General features: G+C 39.9%; 1 protein-coding gene and 1 long non-coding RNA gene across 6 annotated transcripts in view; one reads left to right on the top strand and one right to left on the bottom strand.

Annotated features, from left to right (window-relative positions):
- Positions 1-24,697, top strand: part of Fam13a (family with sequence similarity 13 member A) — a 312,174-nt gene that overhangs the window by 221,139 nt on the left and 66,338 nt on the right. Inside the window, exon 1 of one of the 5 annotated variants that reach the window (XM_010610494.3) lies at positions 4,089-4,395. The exons of the other annotated variants lie outside the window; for them this stretch is intronic. Within the exon in view, the coding sequence (XP_010608796.1) occupies positions 4,367-4,395 (29 nt within the window). The 5' untranslated portion in view covers positions 4,089-4,366. Of the gene's footprint in view, positions 1-4,088; positions 4,396-24,697 lie in introns of those variants that run through there. 5 annotated transcript variants of the gene reach the window in all.
- Positions 20,587-24,697, bottom strand: part of LOC109117611 — a 10,960-nt gene continuing 6,849 nt past the window's right edge. The window contains exons 3-4 of the long non-coding RNA XR_002024913.2: positions 21,088-21,294; positions 20,587-20,683 (exon numbers count right to left, since the gene is read on the bottom strand). This is a non-coding gene — a long non-coding RNA (uncharacterized LOC109117611). The remainder of the gene's footprint in view (positions 20,684-21,087; positions 21,295-24,697) is intronic.

The following is a 24,697-nucleotide window of genomic DNA, read 5'->3' as shown; positions in this document are numbered from 1 at the left end:
ATGGTTTCGGTTCTTTGGTTGTTTTTAATTGGTGTTGAAATTAAGGCCGATGCAGCCACATCATTGTTGGAGCAGTTGTTGCTCTCGATAGAGCAAGGGCAAACACAGAGATTACCAAACACTTGGAACCTGCTAAAGAAGTTATGTAAGAAAAATACTCTGTAAGCCATGTAAAGCGTGGAAAGGGAAATAAACAACCCAAGATAAATTGGGTAGTATAGACTGCTTAACAGATTTCAGAACTTGTGGGTAGAATCGTGCATTTGACCCCTCTGTGATGGCGTATTGATGTGTAACCCAGGTAATTTATTTCTTATGTTATTGATTACCAGTGTCTTGAAGCACTTGGTTTATCTTAAGTGTAGCCCTGCCGTGAAAAACGATGAAAAGTGGGTAGAAATATTGCTTGATAAATGGAATGGAATGGAAAGAGTGATGCTTCAGACCGGTGATGGTGAACCTATGGCACATGTATTGTTTCTCTATTAAGACAAAAGATGTTAATGTATGAGTTGTTATTGTTTTGTCTAAACTAAAATTCAAATTGCAATGTTTTGTTGGCACTGTGCAGTAATACGTGGGCTTGGGGGTCACAGTTTGGGCGCTTGCCTCCAAAAGGTTCACTGTCACTGCTTCAGAGCCTCTGAATAAGAATGGTGATCGGGGAAATTTGGGCAGTTCCCAGGAAAGATCAGAGAACCAAAGATTCTCAGAAAACTAAAGGTGGCTGTTTCAGAAACATTAAGCGTAGCAGAGGGTCTAAGCAAAAGCATTTAGATTTAGTGGCCAGAAGAGTACTGGTGGCCTTAAAAGCAGTTCTGAAAGAGGGAGAAGTCTGGGGTCCATTATGGCAGGAGCTACAGGAATGGGAAATGGTAGGTACAGATTGGGATTAAGTCTGTCGGAGGGAAGGAGAGAAATGGCACTGCCATGCCGGCAGGTAGGACTAGAGAGGAAGGCACTCTCAGGCACGGGGACTCCTTGGTGCCCATCTGGGGTTGAGGGACAGACTTAAGATTCAGGAAATGTCAGGCCTCTTCCAAGAGGAAGGAGAAGGGTAAGTTCTTGGGGAGTGTAAGTGGAGCAAGGAAGACCAAAGGCACCTCTGTTTGATGACCCTGACTTTCTGTCAGTTAGGGAATGAGGTATTCACAGCAGAGACAAGTCAGGGTTGTGTTGCTGGAGAAGATTTGCAGTGATTACTGTGGGAATGGAGTGAACATTCGGTTAAAGATAATGAAGCAAGGTTGCCACACACAGTCTTGTGGTTCACGCTGAGGTTAAGTAGAATAAATGTTTAGTATATCTAGGTGCCAGCGTTCTGTGACTTTCTTTTGCAGTTTAGCAATAGACAACTCAGGAGCCAGGATTTATAAAGGGTGAAGAAGCAGCAGATGCTGGTGAACTCACTGTCTAAGTGCAGAAGGGAGCCAGGAAAGTGCCTTTTTTAACCCACATGCCACTGGGTTGGGGGCTGGTTGTTCTCTGCAAATGCTGTGAAACAAAGGGAGCTGAGTAGAGAGCTAAGCAAAAAGGCAGAGCAGTAAATGGGGAAAAAGTGTCTGCAGCTAAGAGGGCTGCACACAGAGGGGCTCAGTGAGGAAGAAACATGGCCAGCATTACCAAATCCGCACACGGGTAGTTAGGCGACTGAGGATTCCAGCAGAGGGTGGGACAGGCAGAAGGGGCTACAGTCCAGGTAGAAATTCATAAATGATCACGAAAAAGTGATTAAAAAAATTTTTATAAACAAAGAGACTTGGGCTGTAGTTACAAAATTGTAATGTTAATGGATTTATATAAATAACCATTGACATTCTAACTATATAATGAGGTATGTTAGAGGAATATTGATAGGAAGACCCGATTCATTAGTAGATATAGATAATGACAGAGAGACACACACACAGAGACTGAAACTGTAGTTCCCTATAACATTTTGAACATGTTAAATGTAAATTATAGTTCAATTTCACATCTTTAATATGGTGACAGCTAAACTCATATCTGTTGGGCCGAGGATTTAGCTCAGTGCTTCTGCCTGCTTCGCAAGTTAAAGGTCCCAAGTTCGATCCCCAGTACAACCACAACAACAACAACAAACCTTCATATCTATTTCAGTCAGATGGTGTTAATTTGTTCATAAAATTTGGAAAATACAAAATATTATTTTGGTCATTTGAAGCTTAATTTCCAGAAGTATTTGTATCTGATGATACAAGCTTGCGTAGAATAGAGTCAGCAACACGGTGTGCAGCAGAGTCCAGGAGCAGGAGAGTCCTGAGTCTGTTCTGCACTGACATCCCATGCACATGCTACTTCATTTTCTGGTACAGAGTTTATACATCGGTGAACAGATACCATGGCATAAAATCATGCTTTCAGTCTCAAGCAAAAGCAGTTTTGAAAAATAAAAAAAGTAGAAGGCAGATTTTAGTTATTGACAGTCTATCATAATGTCTAAACATTGTTTTAGAACGGTTAATCTACTTCCATTAAACATGATAGGTGATTCTGTTACTTACCTTTCTCATTGCTGAGATGAAATGCCCAACACCCAAAGTGAAAGGAGGAAATTGTTTTCTGCTCAGTCTGTAGAGGTTTCAGTCCATAGTCGGCTGGCTCCAAGGCAGGGTGACATGACCAGAAGGGCATTGTAGAAGAGAAACAGTTCTTGGCAGGCAGAAGGCAGCACAGCAGTGAAGCAGCTTCTCTCTGTCCCTTTCTATTCTATCCAGGCTACTCACCTTTTGGTACCCAGGTGGGCACCCTTAATCTCAGCATCACACACCCTAATCCAGCCACCTTTGAAATCCCCACCTATGACCACATGAGGGTTTGGGGTACATCTAGATACAAGCCATAATGATTACTTAGGCCCTGAAAACCAGGTATAGCAAAAGAAGGAAGACACCTTGTAATAGGACCTTGTGTTGTAAGCACAGAATTTTGAGTAGTCTAAAAGCTCTAAACTACAGGGGAGGAAGATGCCTTTTGGGATCTACAAACCCCTACAGGTTCTGAATGGCATAGACTCTGGCTCTCTGTGCTTTTTTCTACTGGAAATGATAGTCTGAGCTATGTTGTAGCTCTTCATAATACTCATGATATAAAATAAATTCTATGTAAAGATACTTCTAGGGTCCTTGCCATATATGAAATCTATGGATTAGCAATTACATTCCTATGAATAACACCCTAGTGTTCCATACTGAAAGAGAAATTATAAGGGAAGATAATCAACACACATTTCGAAGAGCTTATGGAAAATGGGTTTTTGTTTTATGGAAGCAAACCTCCCTCAAATGCAGTTGGTATTTATGAAGGAAAATGACTATGAATAAATACATTCAATTTTATAACCCAGACAATGCAGAATAAGTTGAGCACAGACTCTTTGATCCCTTAGGAGCTGGCAGTCTAAGGGCAAGTATCCTCCCAGAAGGGGAGCGACTCTTGGGTGATGTCACCGGTGACTGTGCAGTGTCAACAAACAGCAGGAAATAAATGCGGGTAGGACAAGGGTCTGGAAGCACGCCTGCCTTCTAGAAACCTCTTGTGCCTTCCAAGGCATGCTTTTCAAATTTTTGTTTTGTTTTTTGTTAAGGAAGAAAGAAGACACAACCTAGCACTTGCCTTCTACCAGAGAAACCTTTAATTTTGGTGGCAGTGTGTTTCCTTGACAAATAGATTTCCTTGTGGGCTGTTGTGTCTGCAGTGTTGAAGTACAGGACTCTTCTATCTTGCAGTTATTGGTTGCTTTCCCTAGACTGACAAGCTTGTCTGTGGAACTATTCGGCGGAAAGTTTCAAGTTACCAGAACTGTGTGGGGAGGGGGGAGGAAGGGGGAGCGCCTTGCACCCTGCTGCAGCTGCTCCTGATTGGCTAGGTGCTTCAGCCGCTTCCCTGGAACAAAAGGTCAAAGTGGACTGCAGCGTAACTGTAGAGAGGCAGCCGATAAATAGCGCTGCCTGAAGAAGTTTGGAGGCTGAGATCTCCCAGCAGCACACTGGCAAACTGCAGGGCATGGGGAGGGGGGAGGAAGGGGGAGCGCCTTGCACCCTGCTGCAGCTGCTCCTGATTGGCTAGGTGCTTCAGCCGCTTCCCTGGAACAAAAGGTCAAAGTGGACTGCAGCGTAACTGTAGAGAGGCAGCCGATAAATAGCGCTGCCTGAAGAAGTTTGGAGGCTGAGATCTCCCAGCAGCACACTGGCAAACTGCAGGGCAAGTTGTTCCTCCCGCCGGGAGGTGCAGCCTTCCTCCCAAGCCCCGCTGAGCCACTGTAAGCAGACGTGTGCACTGTACAGACGACCAGACTTGGGGTGGACAGCAGTTGTGAGATTTCATTGCAGATTTCCATTCGAGAATGGCTTGTGAAATCATGCCTCTGCAAAGGTAGTATTCTTTCCTGTTTGTTCTGCTTTATTCCGTTCTGAGTCGTCGGAGTGTAAAGCCGTGTAACTTGGTCAGTATTTGGCATCTTTCGGTAACAGGCTGTAAACTGTGTAGAGACTGTTGTACATAGTGTTCTTTCCCCAAACCAGAAATATTTCAGTGTCATACTGCCCTTCTACTGACGTTTTTGCCCACTTCCTTAGCCTTTTCACTTGATTGTTGTATTTTTCTTTGAATGGAACTGAATATAAGGAAATACTTGTAAAGTGCAAAGAAAGACTGGAGGATACATTCAGCAGGAGTACAATAAAAGTGAATCCGTGTCTTAGCGTTTCTACTAAGGCTGTTTTTAGAGGACATCAATTGGCTGGAGACCCTTAAAATGCATTTTAAGAATCTTCCTTCCAGACAAGGATTTGATGTCAATAAGTACGTTGGAATAAGTGTGACTAAATGCTGAGGAAGATATTTTCCCTGGAATAATTCTCAATAGATTTATTATACATCGACACTTTTTAAAAACTGCTTTGTAAGAATAATTGAGATAAGGCTCTGTTTTTGTTCGTTAACTATTGCAATATGGATTAGGTGGGGTGCTGAGGGAGTCGCACTAACGCAGAGAAAGGTAATTTAAACAGAGGCACTGGTTTAAAAAAAATAAAGTATAAATGAATAATGTATCCTGGAATGTTTAGTTGGAAGTCACCTCAGTAATGACTTTTTCCAATTTCCAGCCCTCCGATTGCACAACAGAAAACTGAGGCATGGAGAAAGTCTCAGAGTTGCTCAAGGTCAAATGTTATAATTTTTAAAATTAGTTTTGCTAGTCAAATGATCATATTTCAACTGGAATTGCTTTACGTGCAGTGGCACTTGATTCCATAGAAATCCTTTATTTAGGGGGATTTATTAAGAACTGATAAAAAGTAAGTATTTTTTATTAATAGAAAAAAACTAGACAAAAAGGAATTTCACTTTTTAAAACTATGCCACAGATATTACACTTAGTGTTTATGTTTTAACAATGAAAATAAGATTGAAATTTTTATTGTTTATTTGCAGAATGGCTCCTATAGGTAGTGACTGTAACATAAACCAGTATAGTTGTTTTTCTTCCACTGTACTGACAGATACACTGTAATGGAAACTTGCTGGGTCTGTCCAAAGAATTTCTTCTCAAAGATTAATAATTTAAGGCAAGAGAAAGTAGCTTACAGACAGATCTATAATTATATTAACCAAGTAGAAAGATCCAAATGCTGGATGCTCTCAAGAGACCAAAACTAATGTGTTCTTTTTGGAGTCTTCATTTGATATCCATCTTTAAAGATGGGAACTTTTCCCTTTATAATAACATCATTTCTTAAGATTCTTAAGCAGGTTGTATTCCAGATAAGAATATTGGCTATTACTGAATTGTGTAAGAGCTACTTAACAATAGAATAAGTTAAGAAAATAGATGTTTATGCTGTCAAAATACTGTTCAGACAGGTTTATAAAAACAAATAAGCATAATGTCCTAAAAATTATTTTTGCATTGTTAGTCATTATTAATGAACTGAGCAGGAATAAATCTAGGGATCGTTTGAATTTATATTCTAGAATGGCAAGTCGCTACTTTTGTTTCTTTGCATTTTTCCACAGCTTGGGATCACTGTTTTGAATATTCACCGCTACAGTGTTTTCCTAACTCTTGATTTCCCTGACATCTTCGCTTTCACCTGTGCCTACCTTTGGTTATAAACTTGAAGGCGACCAGGTTGTGTAGGTCTCTTCATAAGTGTTCTTTGTGAGTTTAAGCATTCATGCAAGAACCTTCCTACTTCTATATAACTTGTTTCTTTAAATCCCAACTCAGTATCCTTAGCTATTCATTTGGATGACTTTGGGGTAAGGATAACTATTGCTGACTGCCCCCTGTTCATCCTGCCTGAAGCAGGAAGTTTGCAGAGCATTGGCAGTAAGTGTGCAGACTCATCCTGTCTCACAGCACCCCGAGGCTAGAAACTGATTTTAGTGTAGATGAGTGAACGAATGGCCTTAAATAACAGTTAAAGACATTCATGGTCATTATTTGCACTGAGCAAAGAGTCCAGTGTTTCTCATTCTCTAGGTACATTGGGGATTGAATTTTGAAATCAATGCCTTCTCGCTGCCCTCCCCCAAGATTTCTGGAATCTGGAGATGGCATGGAGTTTATCTGCGTTTTAACAAGCTTCCTGAAAGCAACTCTGGTACAGATGGCCCACATTTAGAGAAATGCTGATGTAAATTCTAGTTAATGATTATAGCCTGTAGAAGCTACTGACAGCTGGTGTATGTAGGAATCTTAACACTTAACACTGCTCACCATCTCCAAGTAGCACGTTTAATATCATGACCTTATGTGAGTACTCTTCCCCTATAATTGATGCTTTCTTTTACTAGTTTGTTATTTCTGCCTCTTAGCATAAACTTATTTGCAGTGTTGTTTAATATTTTCGGTTTGAGCAAATACTATTCTGTCTTGCCGGTGAGCTTCGGATAAGATACGGGTCCTGTTTTGTCACATGCTGGTGAGACATGCTGGTGAGGCCGCAGACACGTCACCAGTCAGTCGCAATTCGGTGTGGAGAATTCAGTGATGCACCACATGATTAGCATATTAATAGAGATGTGCGTACCTGGATAACCTTACCCTGTGGTTTTTTCAACCTCGTATACTTGCATGATCTTATTAGAGGCCACATTTGCACTGTAATGTCTATGTACCTTGTAATTCCGTTGAGTAACTTTTTTAAGCCTTTCTTCTCATACTGTGAAAATGTATAGAAGATGTTTTATTACAACTAATCTGTAACTGAGATGAGAACAGCAAATAAGATTGAAAATTAGGAATGAAGTATAACAATTAGGCTCCCCTTAGAATCTTGCTGTTTATTACTGAGTGTAATTTGAAGAGTTTTCACCACGTACTTGACTATTTAGAAACCCATAATCTTCAGTAAAATCTTTGCAGAGACTATTTAGGGAGTGACCCTCTCTTCTCGCTTCTTACAGTTCACTTAGAAGACTGAAATTAAGACAGGGTCTTATTATTATGAGACAATTAAATTGCCCCATTCATTTTTAAATATTAAAATACATAAAACTTCTTATAGTTAATGATGACACTCAGTGCACTCCATATGTTATCTTTAATCACTGATAAGATCATGTGTGTTATTAGATTCTAGCTGAGATTGCTCAGGTTCTCTGCATGACTTATATTCCCTCTGACTTTTCCTCTGCAATATTGTCGTTCTGTAAATAAGAATCTCTATTTTACACAGACATTAGCAAGCCAAAAGGCAAAGATTTAGCTCTGACTCTTTTATCTGTAAAAGCTTCTCCATTTGCACAGCAGTGTGCTGCCTTATTAGATTAACTTACCAACAGTTCCTAATATAATTTATGTCCACAAAGAATAATAATGGAGGGTGGAGTTGCGAATGTGAACAATTAATGTGCATCCTGTAGTTTTAATGCATTGGCATCTTCTTCCACGTGTTAGCATCCAGCTCTTCCCTGGGCTTATTTACCAAAGTGAGAAGCTGAGGTCAACGATGTCTGTGTAATTCTCTTCTTCCTTACTCCGTCTAGCAAATTATGATAGCCAGTGTGTGTTACTGAATATTTCATGGTGGTTAAACATGGAATACCTCAAAGTGAGGGGCACTTCGAAGAGAGTGTAAAACAATGATTAACGTGGATCGGAATTCAACATCTGAAATTTTCATGGAAACCTATCAGTAGAATTCATCTAGTTCCCCTGACTATTGGCCTTTAGACTGTCATTGTGCAAACATGCCAAGATTGATAAATTGGGGGCAATATGGGACCAGGTGACGACAGTCCAGCCCATGACCCTTTTGTGTGATGTTAGAGAGCCCTCCTCTGCTGCTTGTGGGGATGACATCCTCCTTGTATCTCTAACTTGCTGGCACTCTGGAAGTTCACCCTGCCCTGCAACCTCCCTCTGCCAACACAGTGGAAGAGGGATTGAAAGCTGCCTCATTTCTAATCTGGGTTAACCTGTGTGGGGTGGTGTATCTGGATTTATTCTTCATCACAAATGCGTCCTACATTTGGCACCAACAAAAAGTCATTGAAGAACTCTGTACTTCCTGTGTCTATTGATTTGCCCATTTTGGACTTCTCATATAAATGGAATTATGCAATTGTGCCATATGTAATCTTTTGTAATTGGCTTCTTTCCCTTAGCTTAATGTTTTCAAATTTCATCCATATACAGCAGATATTGGTACTTTGTCTCTTTTTTTAGCCAAGTAACATTCTGATTTATGGATATAGCAGATTCTATTTATCTGTTTCTCAGTTGATGGACATTTGGGTTGTTTCCACATTATAACCATAATGAATAATGCAGCTACAAAACATGCAGAAATGGCTTTTGGGAATTATGAAAATATAGGCTCCATTTTAGATCCAAATGGTTCCTCTGAGATCATCATCTCTTCCATTTCCCAGATGATTAAACTCAAACCCAGGAAAACAAAAAGACTACACACACACACACACACACACACACACACACACACACACACACACACAACAAATAGAAAGCACTCTGTGCAGATGTCTAACAAAAAATAATTGTGGTATGAAATCAGTGATTTTAGCAGGTATTTGGGATTAACAGCAGAGTACCCCTACCCGCAGGGCTGGCTGTTAGATACTTACTAAGGGAGGGAGTCTGTTGATTTCCAGAGAGGAAAACCAGCTAACCAGGAGAAGAAAATTGAACTCTTGGCCTTGTTCCCATTAGCATAGGCCCTTACTGCACCAGACTCTAAAATTGACTCTGGACAGCCTGAGATGTTTCCATACGTTAAGCACATAATAGGAGCTCGATATAAATACTTGCTGCACTGAAGATTATAGAGAAATTTAATGGAGACACATGAGAGCACTGCAGCTTTCTACTGTAATTTCTAGGAATAGTCTCCTATCAAAAAATTACAATTAATTTACTCACCAGTTATTATATAAGACGTAGTGCACAGGGAAAACAATTTGAAAGACTTTCTGTTTATATTATATAATATTTGCTATTTAGTCTGAGCAAAGAGGAAATAGTTTTTAATTTATTTTCCAGGAGTGCTATAACCATGAAGGTAATTTAAGAAAAATGAAGTTTTGATTTCATATGTACATTAAAACATGCAGGTTTCCTATTCTATATAGTTATATAGTATTATGGATTAAAAAATTGTAATCATCTAGAATTCTACTTTTGTGTGTGAAGATTTATTCAAAAAAGTTTAATTCACTTTTGACTTTTGTTGTTTTTTGAGACAGGGTCTCACTATGTAATTCAGGCTGGCCTTGAACTCATGGTGATCCTCCTGCCTCAGCCTCCCTAGTTCTGGGATTACAGGCATGCACCACTACCCTCAGCCTCCCATCTCTTTTTTTTTCCTAGTACCAGGGATTGAACTCAGGACGTTGTGCTTGTGAGGCAGGCGCAGCACCTCTGGGCTAAAATCACCAGTTCAGCCTCTTTGACTTTTAAAAATGAAGAACTTGGATTCTCTCCAAGTACAGATAATAAATATTTTGTTTTTGAAGAAGTATTTTATTATAAATACTAGAAATAATTTATAGATTGAAGGATCAGTGCACTTCTCATAATGAAAAAAGGTAAGGACAGTGTTACATTCAGTTTTCATTAAATTTTGTTAATTGATATAACCCAAAATTGTATCCCCAATGAAGACAGCACTTCTCAATTTCCAGATTTTAATAAATGTTATCAGATGTATAACCTGATAAAGATAAATGGAAGGAAACTGTGGCAAGATCATAATTTGTTGTTGTGACTAAGTATACATGAATATATGGGTTTTTTTGTTTGTTTGTTTGTTTTTTGAGACAGGGTTTCACTATGTGGTTGAGACTGACCTAGAACTCACTATGTAGCCCAGGCTGGTCTCGAACTCACAGCAATCCTCCTGCCTCAGCCTTCCTAGTGCTGGGATTACAGGTGTGCGCCACCACGCCCAGCTACATGAATATACTTTAAAAGTTCTAAATTCTGGTTTGATCCTTATCATTTCATAGAAGAGACATTTACACATATAGGGTAAAACTCAGAAAACTTGAACTTACTAGAAATAAAAGTGAAGAACTAAACTGCTTTACTTAGGTCATGTTAAATGAATGACATTTAAAAGCTTGGAAAAAGCTTAAGGCATACAATAATAATTACATCTTCATCTTGTAGTCAGCAGAAATGATGAAAAGAAATGAGTCTTAGATTAAAGTAATCCTTGAAACTAAAATTAGAAAGCCAATCATGGCCAGAGTGGACAGTCGATGCCCTGTGCTGTGTGTGTGTGTGGCTCTCCTTCATTTTCAACTCCATGACCTAATAAAAACCGAGGAGCCTGCCTTTCCACCTAGCATCTTCTGGAGTCAGTGTCCGGCGTCCCCAGGGCCAGAGCCCTCCATGGAGACCTGCTGAGCCACGGTGTTGTCCTGTGCCTCTGATAAGCACTCTCTTCTCTACCTTTCCTCTGCCTTCTTTCCCGTAATGCTTGACCCTCAAAATTGTCTCCCAGTGTGGTTTATGTATCCCAGCCTCCCCTGATCTGCCTGACTACGTAGCACTTGAGAGGGCAGGGGCTGGAGCTATGGCTTCACATAGACTTGGACTGGAATCTCACCCCTGCCTGCCTGTGGGACCTTCACCAGTTAATTAGCCTTTCCGAAACTTGTTTTTCTTATCCAAAAAATCTGATTAGTAATACCTTCCTCTGCAGATGCCTTTGAGGATTGGCTGAGATAAGGTACATAAACTCAGCACAAGAGCCTGGCTTGTTGTGCTTTGCTTTCCATGGACAGCAGCCATGAATCCCTTTTTCTTAACAAGCGTCAAATTTCAGGTTTCTCTTTCTCTGCAAGCCTGTAAATTCTGTGAGGGTCAGCACCTTATTTTAGGAGGCTGTGTGTTTCTGGCACCTATTGTGGGTTCTAATAGCAACATATACTACGCTCAAAACCCTCTGCTGCAGGAGCATGGCCTATGGTTATGTAGCTCCAGAGCCCAAGTGCAGGTCAACATCAGGGCCTCATCCACTGTCCGTGGTGCTCCTTCCCCTGAACACCCGTCAGAAACAAGGGGCCGTCAGAAACAAGCCTTGACCCATTTTTCTGGGCAGGGTCCTAGGGGAGATTTGATAGGGAGAGACTGACAGGATAATTATGTTGCCTTTTGCACATCTTTTGTTGCAAGATTTCTAGTTAGAGTTAATAGTTTTGGGAATTATGTATCCATTAGATAAAAGCTATATTAACAAAGCAGTGAGAAACTTGTAGTAAAGGTAAATGTTGAAAGAAGTTGGCAAAAATAATTGACTCTTTCCTTCTGCAGTTACCTTCCTATTCTTTTGATTTTTGTTTGTGACTAGAATTAAAATATTTTAGCACTTTCATTGATTTTCTAAAATGTTTTCTCATTAGCTAACGCCTCAAAACAGAGTGTTGCTGTATTTTATGTTCTAAATTCTGCCACACTAAGAATAACAATAACGATCACTCTTGTGAACAAAATGGCAAAAGACAAATGAAAGCTTCCAGCTGCCTTGAAAATAGTTTTGAGACTAAACCAAAAATTTCTTTAAGCTCCACACAACCTTTGGGTTTGCAGTGAGATGAAGTAATTTTTCTTTTCCTGCTCTCGAGCCAGAGCAAACAGATCCAGTGTGTGGCAAGGCCATGCTCAAATATGGCTTTTCCTGAACATATCCTTTGCTGGGTTCTCCGCACACCACAGAGAGAACTATGTTTACATTTTGGGCATAATATCAAAATTCCCACCTCTAATTGTGCCTTGGAGAAAAGAATTATATTCTTTTCCTTAAGTAAGGATAGGAGAAAACCCATGGCAAAGTTGCAATCCCACTACATTTTGAATACAAAGGAATAAGATCATTTAAGACAAATCAACACACAAACTCCTGAGAATGCCTCTAATGTCAAAACTGGTTTCACAAATTGTAAACAGCCTGTGTTTTCAAAATAGTTAATTAAAGAGTAGTGTAAGCCCTCAGCAAGATCTTGATGATGGCTGATTCTATTCAGGAGGCATTTACTGCACATATAGTATTTGGTAAGTAGCTACATGCTGATGGTACAGAGGTAAATCCCAGAGGTACAGAGATAGGTCCCAGAGATGAGGCAAGCTCTGAACTTGTGATTTTTGTCATCATGAGTTCAGCACTTGGTCGCAGCTACACTGAAGAGGGTGTCTGGAGGCTGGTACAAGCAGCAGCTCCCTCTCCAGGGTCCTGGAGATAGCATCCTAGATTGGGTGACCCTTGCACTGAAAGATTAAGTATTTACCAAGCATAGAGGAGTGGGAGTGAACAACATGTGCAAACAGAATTACGGAAGTATGGTGAGAGGCTGAGATTGGGGGAATGTTTTGTGCCAGTTTTAAGCGTCTGGATTTTACCCCAAATGTAGTGATTGAACAGGGGATGCTAAGGATGAACTTTTGTGGGTAGTAGGGAAACAATGTTGCCCCTCTGAAAGACTGTTGCAGTCAAGATGGAAAGATCAGATTAAAGCCAAGCACAGTGCATGCCTCTTATCCAAGCAGGAGACTGAGGCAGAAGGATCACAAATTTAAGGCCAGCCTGGGCTATTTAGCAAAGTCTTATAAAGAAACTGAAGTTGTAGCTTAGTGGTAGAGTGTTTATCTAGCATGTATGAAGTCCTGGGTTCAATCCCAGTATTAAAAAATCAAAACAAAACAAAAAATGCGAGGCATAGTGACACAAGCCTACGATCCTATTTACTTGGGAGGCTGAGGTAAGAGGATTGCATGTTAAAGCCCAACCTGGGCTACAGAGAGAGAGACCTTGTCCCAAAACAAAATAAAAAGAGTTGGGGGTGTAGTGCAGTGCAAAGACCCTAGGTTAGATTCAAGAGACTTGTTACTTTTTGGAGAGAATACAGTTTGATGACACTATGACTAAATGCAGGTTTAAGAAGTAAACTGAAGAGAGCAGTTGGCTAGTTAACTTTACATAAATACTATCATGGAGTAAGGGTTCTGTACTGTGACTTCCAAACATGTCTCAGCCCAGGGTCTCTAGGTAAGTGTGGTAGCAGTGAACAGGCACTAAGAGCAGAGAGAGCAGAGAGAGACGCAGAGGAAATGGATGATTTTTCCCCCCACTTAGGAACTCTTCCCCCTTCCCCTCATGCACACACCTTTACCCCCACCCATTCAGGCTACTGACCATACAGGCGTCCATCCACTCTTGGGATTAGCTGGGAGGGTGAAACTGAAATAGAGTGAGATTTAAGTTCTTAGGCTAATGGTTCTTTGATTCTGAAACAGTGCAGGTGAAGAAGAAAGCCTCAGTCATAGGGAAGTGGGAGCTCAAGAGGCTGTCCATACACAGGGGTCTCCTTCACCATCTTGTTGTTCAGCCAGGAGAGAACATCTCAGAGAGTTGGCCTTCCAGAATAATGTTACCATTTGAAAGATACAAACATTTTAGTAGCATCCATTGGTTTGCTAGAGCTGCTGTAGCAAAGTTCCAAAAACCAGGTGGCATCAAACAACAACACATTGTCTCCCAGTTCTGGAAGCCACCTGCAGTCAAGTTAGCGGCTGGTTCTACCTGTGTGGGCACTCAGGAATGGTGTCCTCAACTAGGAGGCCCCTCAGTGCCTGTCCTTGTGTCCGTATTTCCCCTTTTTATAAGAACACTGATCTCACTGATTTGGGGGTTCATGACATTTCTATTTGATCACCTCTTTAAAAGCCCAGTTTCCCAATGAGGCCAAATTCTAAGGAGTGGGGAATTTGGACTTCCGTGTATATGGGGGGGGACACAATTCAACCCATAAGAGTATATTTCATATTTCCACCAATCAAGAAAATGATAAATATATTTTCCTTTATTGGAATAAAAAGTCTTTGGAAGTCTTTTGCCTCTGCCCCCCCCCATCAAATAACACCAAATTCACACCCTGTGAAAATTAACAGTTGTGGCTTTTTGTCTTTATCCTTTGCTTAAGAAAATCTATTTGCTCTTGATCAGCAGGATTTGTTTGTATTTCTACTGACCAGGCATTATAGTCTTAGTGACAATGTGCAAAAATAAAACAGTAAAAAACGCTGCTTGGGCTTACATAGAAAGATTGTAAAACATCTCCCCTAACTCACAGCTGTAAACATTTAGCTTTGAATTGATCTACAACTTTTGTATTTGTTTTCCAAAAAGAATGGTAAGGATTTTGTTTATTATTTTAATACACCTGAACTGGGTCAAACCCAAACCCTAAGCAGCAGTACACCCTGCCATGCAGCTCCGGTTGGCATAGGCGTGGGGAAGCTCCTGGGACTGTGGATAAACTGAAAATACCAAGTGTGGCTCTATGTTTCCAGAGGGAGGAAGGAAGGAAGGAAGGAAGGAAGGAAGGAAGGAAGGAAGGAAGGAAGGAAGGAAGGAAGGAAAGTTGCTAACTTCACGTCCCTCATCAAGCATTGAGAAAATTCATCTCAGATAATTCCTGCCCTTAGCACATTTGTAGCACATGAGGAAAAAGCCTGAGTTCCTAAGTGTTTGCTTAGTACTTTGCTTTTATATGTTTAATTCCTGTCTTTTAGCTTTTGTTTTCTGTTGTTTTTATTTTTTAAGCCCCTGTAGATGCATGGAACCTAATCCTTAGCATGTACTTATTTTACTGAGGTTTTCAGTACTCCATGAAAACTCTCAAATGATTTCATGTATCTCAAAACAGTTGGAAATGTACTTCAAGTGTGTGGCTAAATATGCAAATTATGTTACATTTTTAGTAAGCAGACACATGAACCAATTAGAAAGTTGAACTAATTGGACCATTTATGTGGACAATTGAAGGGGAAATTGAATGGAATGGTGGTTTGATCTAATAATTGAAGGTCTGCTCTGAGTACTTACTCTGGAAATTCTCCCAACAGTATTTGGTGATTCTTAGACATCTAAAGCACCAAGCTTTTCGTGATTTCAGTTAGCTTGCTGATTAATTAAACTGATAGGCGTTGCCTTCTCTGTCTTCAGTTTAGAAATGAGTGCGGCTCAGAAGGAGATTGTAAATTTCTGGGTCATTTATTTATATGCAGTTATCAGTGCTGAGGCATATAAGTCAGATAGAACCCTGCTAAAAGCCCTGCTATCTAAATCAGTGGCATTCTCAGTTGTCTCGTCTTAGGTTTGAGTACACAGTATTTGATAAATATTCTTCCTGAAGGCAGTGTATGACACTGCATATTTGAAGATATTAACTACTTGATTGTGTGACATAAATGAAGGGATTGCCTGCATCTCTCAGTGTACATTTGAATAAACAAGAAAAAACAACACCTGGCTTCTTAAACCTAGCTGTTATTCAGAGTCAGCAAGTAGGAAATAATTAAAACTTGGGCTTGATAAGAGTAACCAAGGAGGAAGTCAAGTCAATGCCAAGTTTGAAATGGCCATAATTTCATCATACATAGTCCTCCTTCATTCACAGTCCATAGCATTGTTCTTATAAAATAAGACTATTAATAAAAGTGAATCAGAGGCTGGGGATTTAACTCAGTGGTGCCACACCTGCTTGGCAAGTGCAAGGCCCTGAGTTTGATTCCCAGTAACAACAACAACAACAACAAAAAAAAGCGAATCAGAATTCTACATTTAGAATTTAGGCGAAAACATTTTAATTTCAGTGGACATGACTGCGATTGACAAAAAACTAGGAACAGGTGTCACTAACTCATATAAATAGATACTTTGGAGCCTGTAATAATAGAGCAACATCTCTTGCATAACTATGTGGAAATGGTGATCTTTTCAAATGTTTTGCATTCTCTTTTTCTTGTACTAGGATTTGACCTTTTTTATTTTTCATTTTGAGACAGGGTCTCACTAAGTCACTTGAGTTGCCTGAGCTGAGCTTCAAGTTGAAATCCTGCTTCAGCCTCCCACAGTGCTGGGATTACAGGTGTGCACCACCATAGCTAGCTATGTTTTGCATTCTGATTAGTAAATTTGATGGAAAACTTTATTTCTTCATTGTTGGAAAGGGTTGTCCTTGGCCATGTTTCCTGAAAATTGCCTTTCAAACTCAGTGTAATAATTGGTTTTAAAACTAATCTATTTAAAATAAATGCTTTGGTTGCTTCAGAATTCTTATCTTCGTCAAGGTTATATTACTAAATCCCAGGCAAGGGTATGTTCATGAAAGAAAAATACAAAATATGCTAATCCCATGTGAAATTTTGGTGTATTCACCCTCATTTTCTTGTCAAGTTATATTGTTCTTTTTTTTTCAGCTTTAATTGTGTTTATTGGTACATTTTAGGGATACAGTACAGTCACATTCATTGTTGGGATCTTGTACCTCTACATGACAAGTCTTGTTCTTTTTTGGTATCACACATGGATTGCTACCCTATTGAATGCTGATTATTGACTAAATGTAATACACAGTGTTTCATTTTACATAAATTTTTTAGTGTTTACATTTTCTCCTTTAGAATACTTAGAAGTGATCAAAATTCAAGGATATATAGATCCAAATTCGGAGTTTCTTGTTTGGTCTTCCCCTGACAAATTTACTTTGTGCAAATGTAGCCTGAAAAATATTTGCCTGTGATTAAAACTTTGCATTTCTATCAAGAGACATTTTTTATATACTGCCATTGTGTTTAATAATTGTAAACGCTGAGGCATAATTATTTTTGATGGGCTCTGCTTAAAGATGAGAGCTACTAGAATAAGAAACATGGCAAGGAGGTCATGAAGCCTACATGATCTTACTGAGGGCTGCTGGAGTGCAGACTGCCTGTGGTATGGGTTGTTTTCACCAACCAAGTCATCGCACAGTATGCTGATAGTTTGAAATAAAGAGGAAGAGCCAGGCATGGTGGTGCACATCTGAAATCCAGCTACTGAGGAGGCTAAGGCAATTTATTGGGACCTGGTCTCAAAATAAAAAATTTAAAAAGGACTTATTTGTACAGCGCCCCCAGGCTCCATCCCTAAGGGGATTTTCTTTTTGGTACCACAAAAAAAAAAAAAAAAAGAAATGAAACAAATTAAGTCCTGGGAATATATACTCCCCGTACCACAAAAGAGATAAAGACAATAAACAGTCAACATGAACTCACATGTGCTGCAAAAATTTACATGACTGGCTGTGTCACCAGCACAAGGGATGAGCCCACTGTGAGCTGTTTTTCTCATCTAGAAAAAAGAGCAAGGGGCAAGTACAGGGCACACGGATCTAAGTGAGATAATGCAGGGCCCATGGCTCTACCTGCCTCTCCTCATGAGTAAGTGTGTGCAAGAGGGAATGTATAAAGGAAAAGTGAACTGCTCTGAGGGCTACACAGATATTTAGCACACATGGTGCCAACAGAAATGCACAGCCAAACCCCAGCACCATCTCATCTCCCCAGAAGCACTTCTCGCAAAAAGCCAAGCCTGTCACTCACTAAATGTTTAACAAAGTACATTATCATAAGTCCATTTTCATTCTAACATGCTACACATTCGCACTGAGATCTGCCCTGGGCAAACACACAGGCAGTTTCCCTGTAATAACAAATCACTGCATGTTTTTAGTGGTAGCTCTTGGAAACATTGTTGATCATACTTAGTATGACACACAGATTCCTTGAAGAGGGGAAAAAAACCAATCATAACATTTTTATAATTGTTTTGTTAAGTGTTTTCTAGGAATATTCTGAAGCCAAATACAGAGCTGCTTGTGTTAGGTTGGCCTGAACCAGTCGCTGCCTGTGGTCTCATCCCAGGACACCTGGGCATTCCTAAGATGCTGTCACCATGCGGAATCTACAAACCTTGCCTCAGCACATGGCCATCACAGGCCACAGTGAAGCTGATCTGTCCCTTCTCTGCACATGAGAAGAATTGGCACAGTTACTATAATTGCAAACATTAGCAGCTCTGGCAACTTGAGCATTAGAACAGCTGAGCAAGATCACGACTGCAAACTCAAATCATGAGAAAATGAATAACTAGGTCATCTGTTATGTGCCATGTACCAGCTAAGATGTTAAATCTTTTCAACTTCCAAGACAAAACGTGTGTGTGCATATGTGTGTTACACTCTAACTATGGTTAAGATTTTTCCAGGTGAAGCAAAGGTTTCTCTTTTTGTCAGTGATGCTTAAGAAAATAACCAGGGAAGGGCCAAGGATTTAGTTCAGTGGTTCTGCCGTCTGCCTTGCAAGCACAAGTTTGGTCCGGTACCGAAATAAATAACCAGGGAAGGGCCAAGGATTTAGTTCAGTGGTTCTGCCGTCTGCCTTGCAAGCACAAGTTTGGTCCCCGGTACCGAAAAAAAAAAGGAGTGAAAATAACCAGGGAAAACTTCACTATGCTTTGAAATGGTTCATTAGAAGAAAAAAATTAAATAAAAAATAATAAGTACAGCATACATTTTACAGTTTTCAAAATGAAGTACATTCATATGGAGTGGTGTACTGTTTCCCATCCTTTGAGGAACTCTCGCTATGAGTGTAACTCCCTGGGTGTCTTGCCATGCTGTGCACACTAGTAGTGAGCAACCAGAGAACGACCAAGAGTGTGAAAGAAGAGCTCACTGAAGGGCTCTTTCTTGCTAGGGACTCATTCCAGAAATGGCCCCAAAGGATATATTTTCTTGGCTGTCATGTTAATGTTAATGACCTGGAATTAACTTTGTAGATAATTGTGTCTGTAATCGCTTTAAGGGTTTATGTTTAGCATAGCAGTACTTGAATTGGACTTCAAAATAAGGCAATAAAAAGCTTCCTCTTGGAGGTGTGATGCAAATGACTTTTGCCTTAGGCTCATCTGGAAAGAAACCTCTCTTGATGACCTCACTTGGAGAAGTAATTGATATTGGCTCCTTCCTAGGGAAGGTGTTTTCCCACTTCATCCTGAGATTAGCACTGTGTCAGAACAAATCTGTGACAGGTAGAACAGAGTTTTAGTAAAATTGACATGTTCTGTTAACAAAAATGATATTAATTAATTAATAATTAATTAATTAATTAATTCCTTTTAGTTCACAGGAAGATAAAAGACCTTTGTCACCCTTCTATATGAGGTATTTAATTTTTTTTTCCTAGTCTCCTACAGGGAGTAGAAGAGGGCCAAGGCCATTCTGGGTTTATTTGCCCGTTTTTGATACTTTTTATAGGATACTCTACCCTGGGGTCAGATTCATCTTGCAAGAGCCCCTCCCATACTGTTCGCACTGTATTTATCCTCTCTTTGGTTAAGCAGTGCTTTTAAGATATTTAATACCATTGAAAAGAAATTAAGTATTTTGTTTTAAATGCAGAAATGATAAGGTGAACATTTCAATTTTAAAAACTGCCTGATGATTAGGGGGTGACCTAAATTACAAATCTAGCTGGGGCTGTAGGTCAGTGATTGAGCTCATGCCTGCCCTAGGTAAAGCCTTGGGTTAGATCCCCAGCACAGCGAACAAGGAAACAAACAATATTCTGTACAGATATTATGTACCGGCCAGAGAGCGAGGGCCAGCAGAGGGACCACTCTCTGAAGAAGCCTCGGGTTGTGTTAGCTTATTTTCTGTGCAGAAGTTGAATAGAAAACTAAATATTCAGCAGACTGTGGAGTGCAGGATTATTTTTCTAAAGTTTGTAAGATCAGAGAAAGAATTATTAAAACATGGTAACGGAACTCAAAGTAGGTGTTGGACTTCTCTTCAGTGACCTGCTGTGTGAAGTGACTTTCAGGAAGGTGAGGTGGACCCTAGAGCCAAATTCTCCCTGCCACAGTTCTTTCCTAACTCCCTGCCCACTTTAAAGACTTCCAAAACATGTCTGAAAAGCATACAACCATGGAAATTTGAAAAGTTGGATTTGTTTCATCTTTCCTCAATTTTGAAAGAAACTCACTTTTTTGAGTGCCAGGATGCATGACACATAATTTATTTACTTGCTCATTTTGAAGGCAATTTGTTGCAGTAGGTCCCAGAGTTATACTCACACTGCAGTTCAACCACCAACAGATCAGAAAAGTGCCACAGGACATCAGGCTTAGCCAAGTGACTGCTTTTCAGTAGTGTCCTGCTTGTAGCCTATTGCATAATCACCTTGTGGCAAGAGAGGGAACATTAGGGGTTTCAGTTTGAGCAACATGGTGGTCCTTTCCCTTCTTCTGGTGTCCTGCTGGCCAAATCACCATGCTCTGATTCATAGGCTGTCTGTACTATGCAATTACTGTGAACACAAGAGGATGTTGTCACTGAGTGCATAGTAAATACTCGGAAATATAAAACATGATTATTACCTATTAATAGAAATTAAGTTTGACACAGTCTGGAAAAATGTGGCACAATGAGAACTGTTTGTCTAAATGTCTTATTACTCTGGGCAGCATCATTCTGTTTTATATGGTATTGACTTTTATTTTACATTACTCTGACTTTCTTTAAAGTACATGAGGAAAATATATTTATTAGTTTTAAGTATTCAAGGACAAAGGTATTTTACAATATAAAAGTTTTCATGATTATTGCGACTCTAATACTGTATACAGAGACTGCTAAAAATGTATACACACTTCAGTAAAAGAAAAACTTGTACAAATAGTTTAATGCTAAATTTATTGAGATGCAAGTTACCTTTGCCTGCTACAATTACAAGAAGTGCTTTAAGTGGCCATTGGCTTCCAGACATTTATTAGTATGGTTAACTGCTACTTGGGTAACCTTGGTTATTGAAATTGCTGCACATGCATTTTCAGTTTCTTCTCTAAGGGCCAAGCAGTCTAGTGGGTTTTCTGTGCCACATGACATCCTTTAAGGTCTCTCATAGAAGGGTAACACCATCTGTTGAAAAAAAAAAATCACGCTACTTTTCTTTACCTGAATTATGTATATACATTTTTTTGGCAGACAACATAAAACTAATGAGTTCATCTTTGAAAAGAAATGCTGTTTTTACAAAACTAAAATAATAAAAGCAAAATAATATATTTACTAATCTTTCACAAGAAGCTATTTGAGAACCTTTTTCAATGTTACAAGTCATAAAAACTAAGATATGATGCAATAGAAAAAAATAATATGTATACTATCCCACCTTTACAGTAGAAAAGAGAAAACTTAGCATCAGGGATTTTTTTATACTGAAATTTTAAAAAAAGTGGAGCTATTTCATAATGCAAAAGTAGTAATTATTTAGTATGCAGTTCAATACTTAAAACTACGTTCCTTTTCTGAGAATTCTAGAAATTATGTAGGAATTAGTTTGGGGCAAGATAATTTAACTTTTTTATTAACATTTGACACAAAGTAGAGAGAATCTACTGATAAATCATGTGCCACCTTCCCCCTCGGTTATTTTCATGGCTGGCTCAGATAGAATTTTCTTGAGTTATTCTAGAGTATCATCTTTAAGTAAGAGAAAGAAAGCACAGTGACATTCGTTCACCTCTTTCGCACAGTGTCATCGCTCTGTTAGAGCAGTCTATGCTTCAGTGTTTCAGATGCAGTCCCAAGCTTCCTTGTCTTCCATTTCTTCCCCTCCTACTTTATCACTTAGGAATCCTTTGATGCAATGCCCAGAAAGGGAGCTATTTCAAGACTAGTCAATTCCTTAGTGATTTATTAACATGGGTTTTAAAAACTACATCAGCTCTTTTAACTTCAAAAATAATAGTATATGTCTTTAGGGAGCAAAAACTGATAGTTGTTAACTGCTATCTGCCCTAAGAGCGCTGAATATTATACATTGTATTTTGATAGTGTTGATTGACTTGGGGAGGAAAGGGTCTCATCAAAGTTGAGACACTTCCGCTGAGATGGGTCCACTCATCTGAAATAGATCTGCCCATCAGCAGCAGGCGAGGGCGTGAGGGGGCATCTGGTCAGTAATGGGGTGCTCAGTTTGGTGGTTAGAGCCAGAAGATCTGTGTGAAATGGCACAGTGGAATTCAGTGACTGCCAGTCTGGGAGCGGGTCGTCTTCAGGGAAGCCATATCAGAACAGACAGAAAATAAGCACAAAGCCAGCTGCCAGTCTCAAAGGAAGACTAGATCCATCAAGGCAGACCACATAAGGATCCAGCCGCTGCCAGGGAATCAAACCCACTCAGTGCCGGGGTGGAGGTAGAGATGAAGAGCAGCTCGCTGGTGGAGATCACAGGTCCTTGCCATAGGCAGAGAGAGGAAAGTGGACATAGGAGTAGGGACCCAGGAGGCCATTTCAGCCGTTACTTTGCTCCACTTAGCACCTTGTAGATTTTCGGTTTCTTTAAGTTGATACTCTCACCGTCATAGATGAACTGCACGTTGCTCTACTGTACATCTCCATTGCCTTTCCATCTTTTCTGTAAAATACGGGGCTCTTACAGGCAAGCACTCATATTTTTTGCCGAATCAAACATCTTCATGATGACAACTCTGTCTTTTCCGATTGCAGTACTTCTCCAGCTTAACCTCTAAACAGAGAGCCATTTGTCTCCCCCTGCCCAAAGAAGGAAATACGAGTAACTACAAATCAACACCCACCACCATCCCATGTCATGTTTATTGCAGTTGCGGTGGGTGAAACAGTAGGTGTCATTGTTCCTCAGATCTCTCAGTAGGAATGAACCAGCCCTGTTGAATGATTAGGGAAATGAAGGGAAGTACAGCTTGCGTCATACCCTCAGTGCGACTGCAGATAAACAGCACCTGCAAAGCCAAGGTGAAGAACAATCTTGGCAAAGATGTCCACAGCCCAGTCGCTTGTATTCCGGGCTGGAGTCCAGACACAGAAGCCCTCTCCTCATTTGCTCGGATTAGCCTCGATGCAGCTGGCTGTTGGTGTTCGCCTGTGGATGTGAGTGTTTCTGCCTGACGTGCAGTCACACCTGGCTGGGGTCCGTTGCTGGTGCTGCCTCCATCTGTCTGTTGGAATCAAAGTGTCTGCAAACCTGGGTTTTTGTTTCTGAGTTTGGTTCCCCCGCAGGACTAGGGTTCGTCATTTCCATTTTCTAATTTTCTGCTACTCCCAGCTCACCTACGCTACCTTCGAGCTCCATGGTTGTCCCATCCCATCAGACTTCTTTCTACCCTTGAATTCCTGGATTGCACATAGAGCTTGTGTAGACCTAGAACGTGTGTTTGTGCTTTACCAAAACCCTAAATATTGCTTCAGAGACTCCGCACCTGTAACTGGGCTTTTGCCAGCTCACCTGACTCTTCATGCTTGCTCCTTATCCACAAAACAAACATTTCTCTTCTAGCGAGGGCCCTCTTGCTCCCTTCCCTGTCCTCATCTGATGTTCCATCAGAACCCTGAAGGTGGCAGTCTTTTTAAGTTTCAACCCAAATTTTATGTTTGCATTTTTTTGGTATTGGGGATTGAACCCTGGGTCTTCACACTGAGCTACATGCATCTGCAGCCCTTTCTTATTTTTTATTTTGAATCAGGATCTCACTGAATTACCAAGTTTTCCCAGGCAAGACCTGAATGTGTGACCCTCCTGCCTCTTCCTCCCACAGTGTGTGTGCCACAGCACAGGGCTAAGGCCAAGCTCTAATATGGTACTTAGAAGCCAAGTTGCTACTTTTAATTTGAAGTGGCTCGGGGTCAGGTCCAGTGTTTTACCTGCTTTCAAATTTTCATTTCAAATGAAAGAACATCAGGTACATTTATTTCCAAATGATCTTTTGGGCACACAAACCCATTCTTTAGGATTTTATCTGTTCTTAATTGCTTGAAAGTAAGACCCACCAATCTTACGAAAGTCTCTTGACTATAAAATATATGTTGAAGAGAGAACTTTGTCTTTAAATAAATTCACATTCAAATTCTGCCTGATATTTAATGGGATCTTGAAATGATATCAAACTACTCTAATTCTCATATGTAGAAAACTTTTTAAAGCATTTTTAGACAGCTTTTTGGGAGAAGTATCTTTCCAAACAAATTATGCTAGAATTTATATGTGTTTTTTATTATACGTAATTAATTTTAATTTTTTATAGTTTGTTCTCCTTTAAATGATACTTGCTTTCTAAAACATCTTTTCATAGTAGAAATTTCTCATTATCCGGAGGAAGAGTTTAGAGAAGTGTGATGTACCAGACATTATACTTGTTGATAAGCCTATTGAGGGCTACTATGTTTGTTTGTTATGCTAGGGACTAAATGCAGGGCCTTGGCACTGAACTATACCCCCAGCCATTTTCTCTCTCTCTCTTTCTTTCTTTTTTTTTTTTTTTTTTTTTTTTTTTTTTTTTTT

Source organism: Fukomys damarensis, unplaced genomic scaffold (genome assembly GCF_012274545.1).
Source record: "Fukomys damarensis isolate Sample0158 unplaced genomic scaffold, DMR_v1.0_HiC HiC_scaffold_32, whole genome shotgun sequence".
Lineage (NCBI taxonomy): Eukaryota > Metazoa > Chordata > Mammalia > Rodentia > Bathyergidae > Fukomys > Fukomys damarensis.
This window is presented reverse-complemented; position numbering and strand designations above follow the sequence as displayed.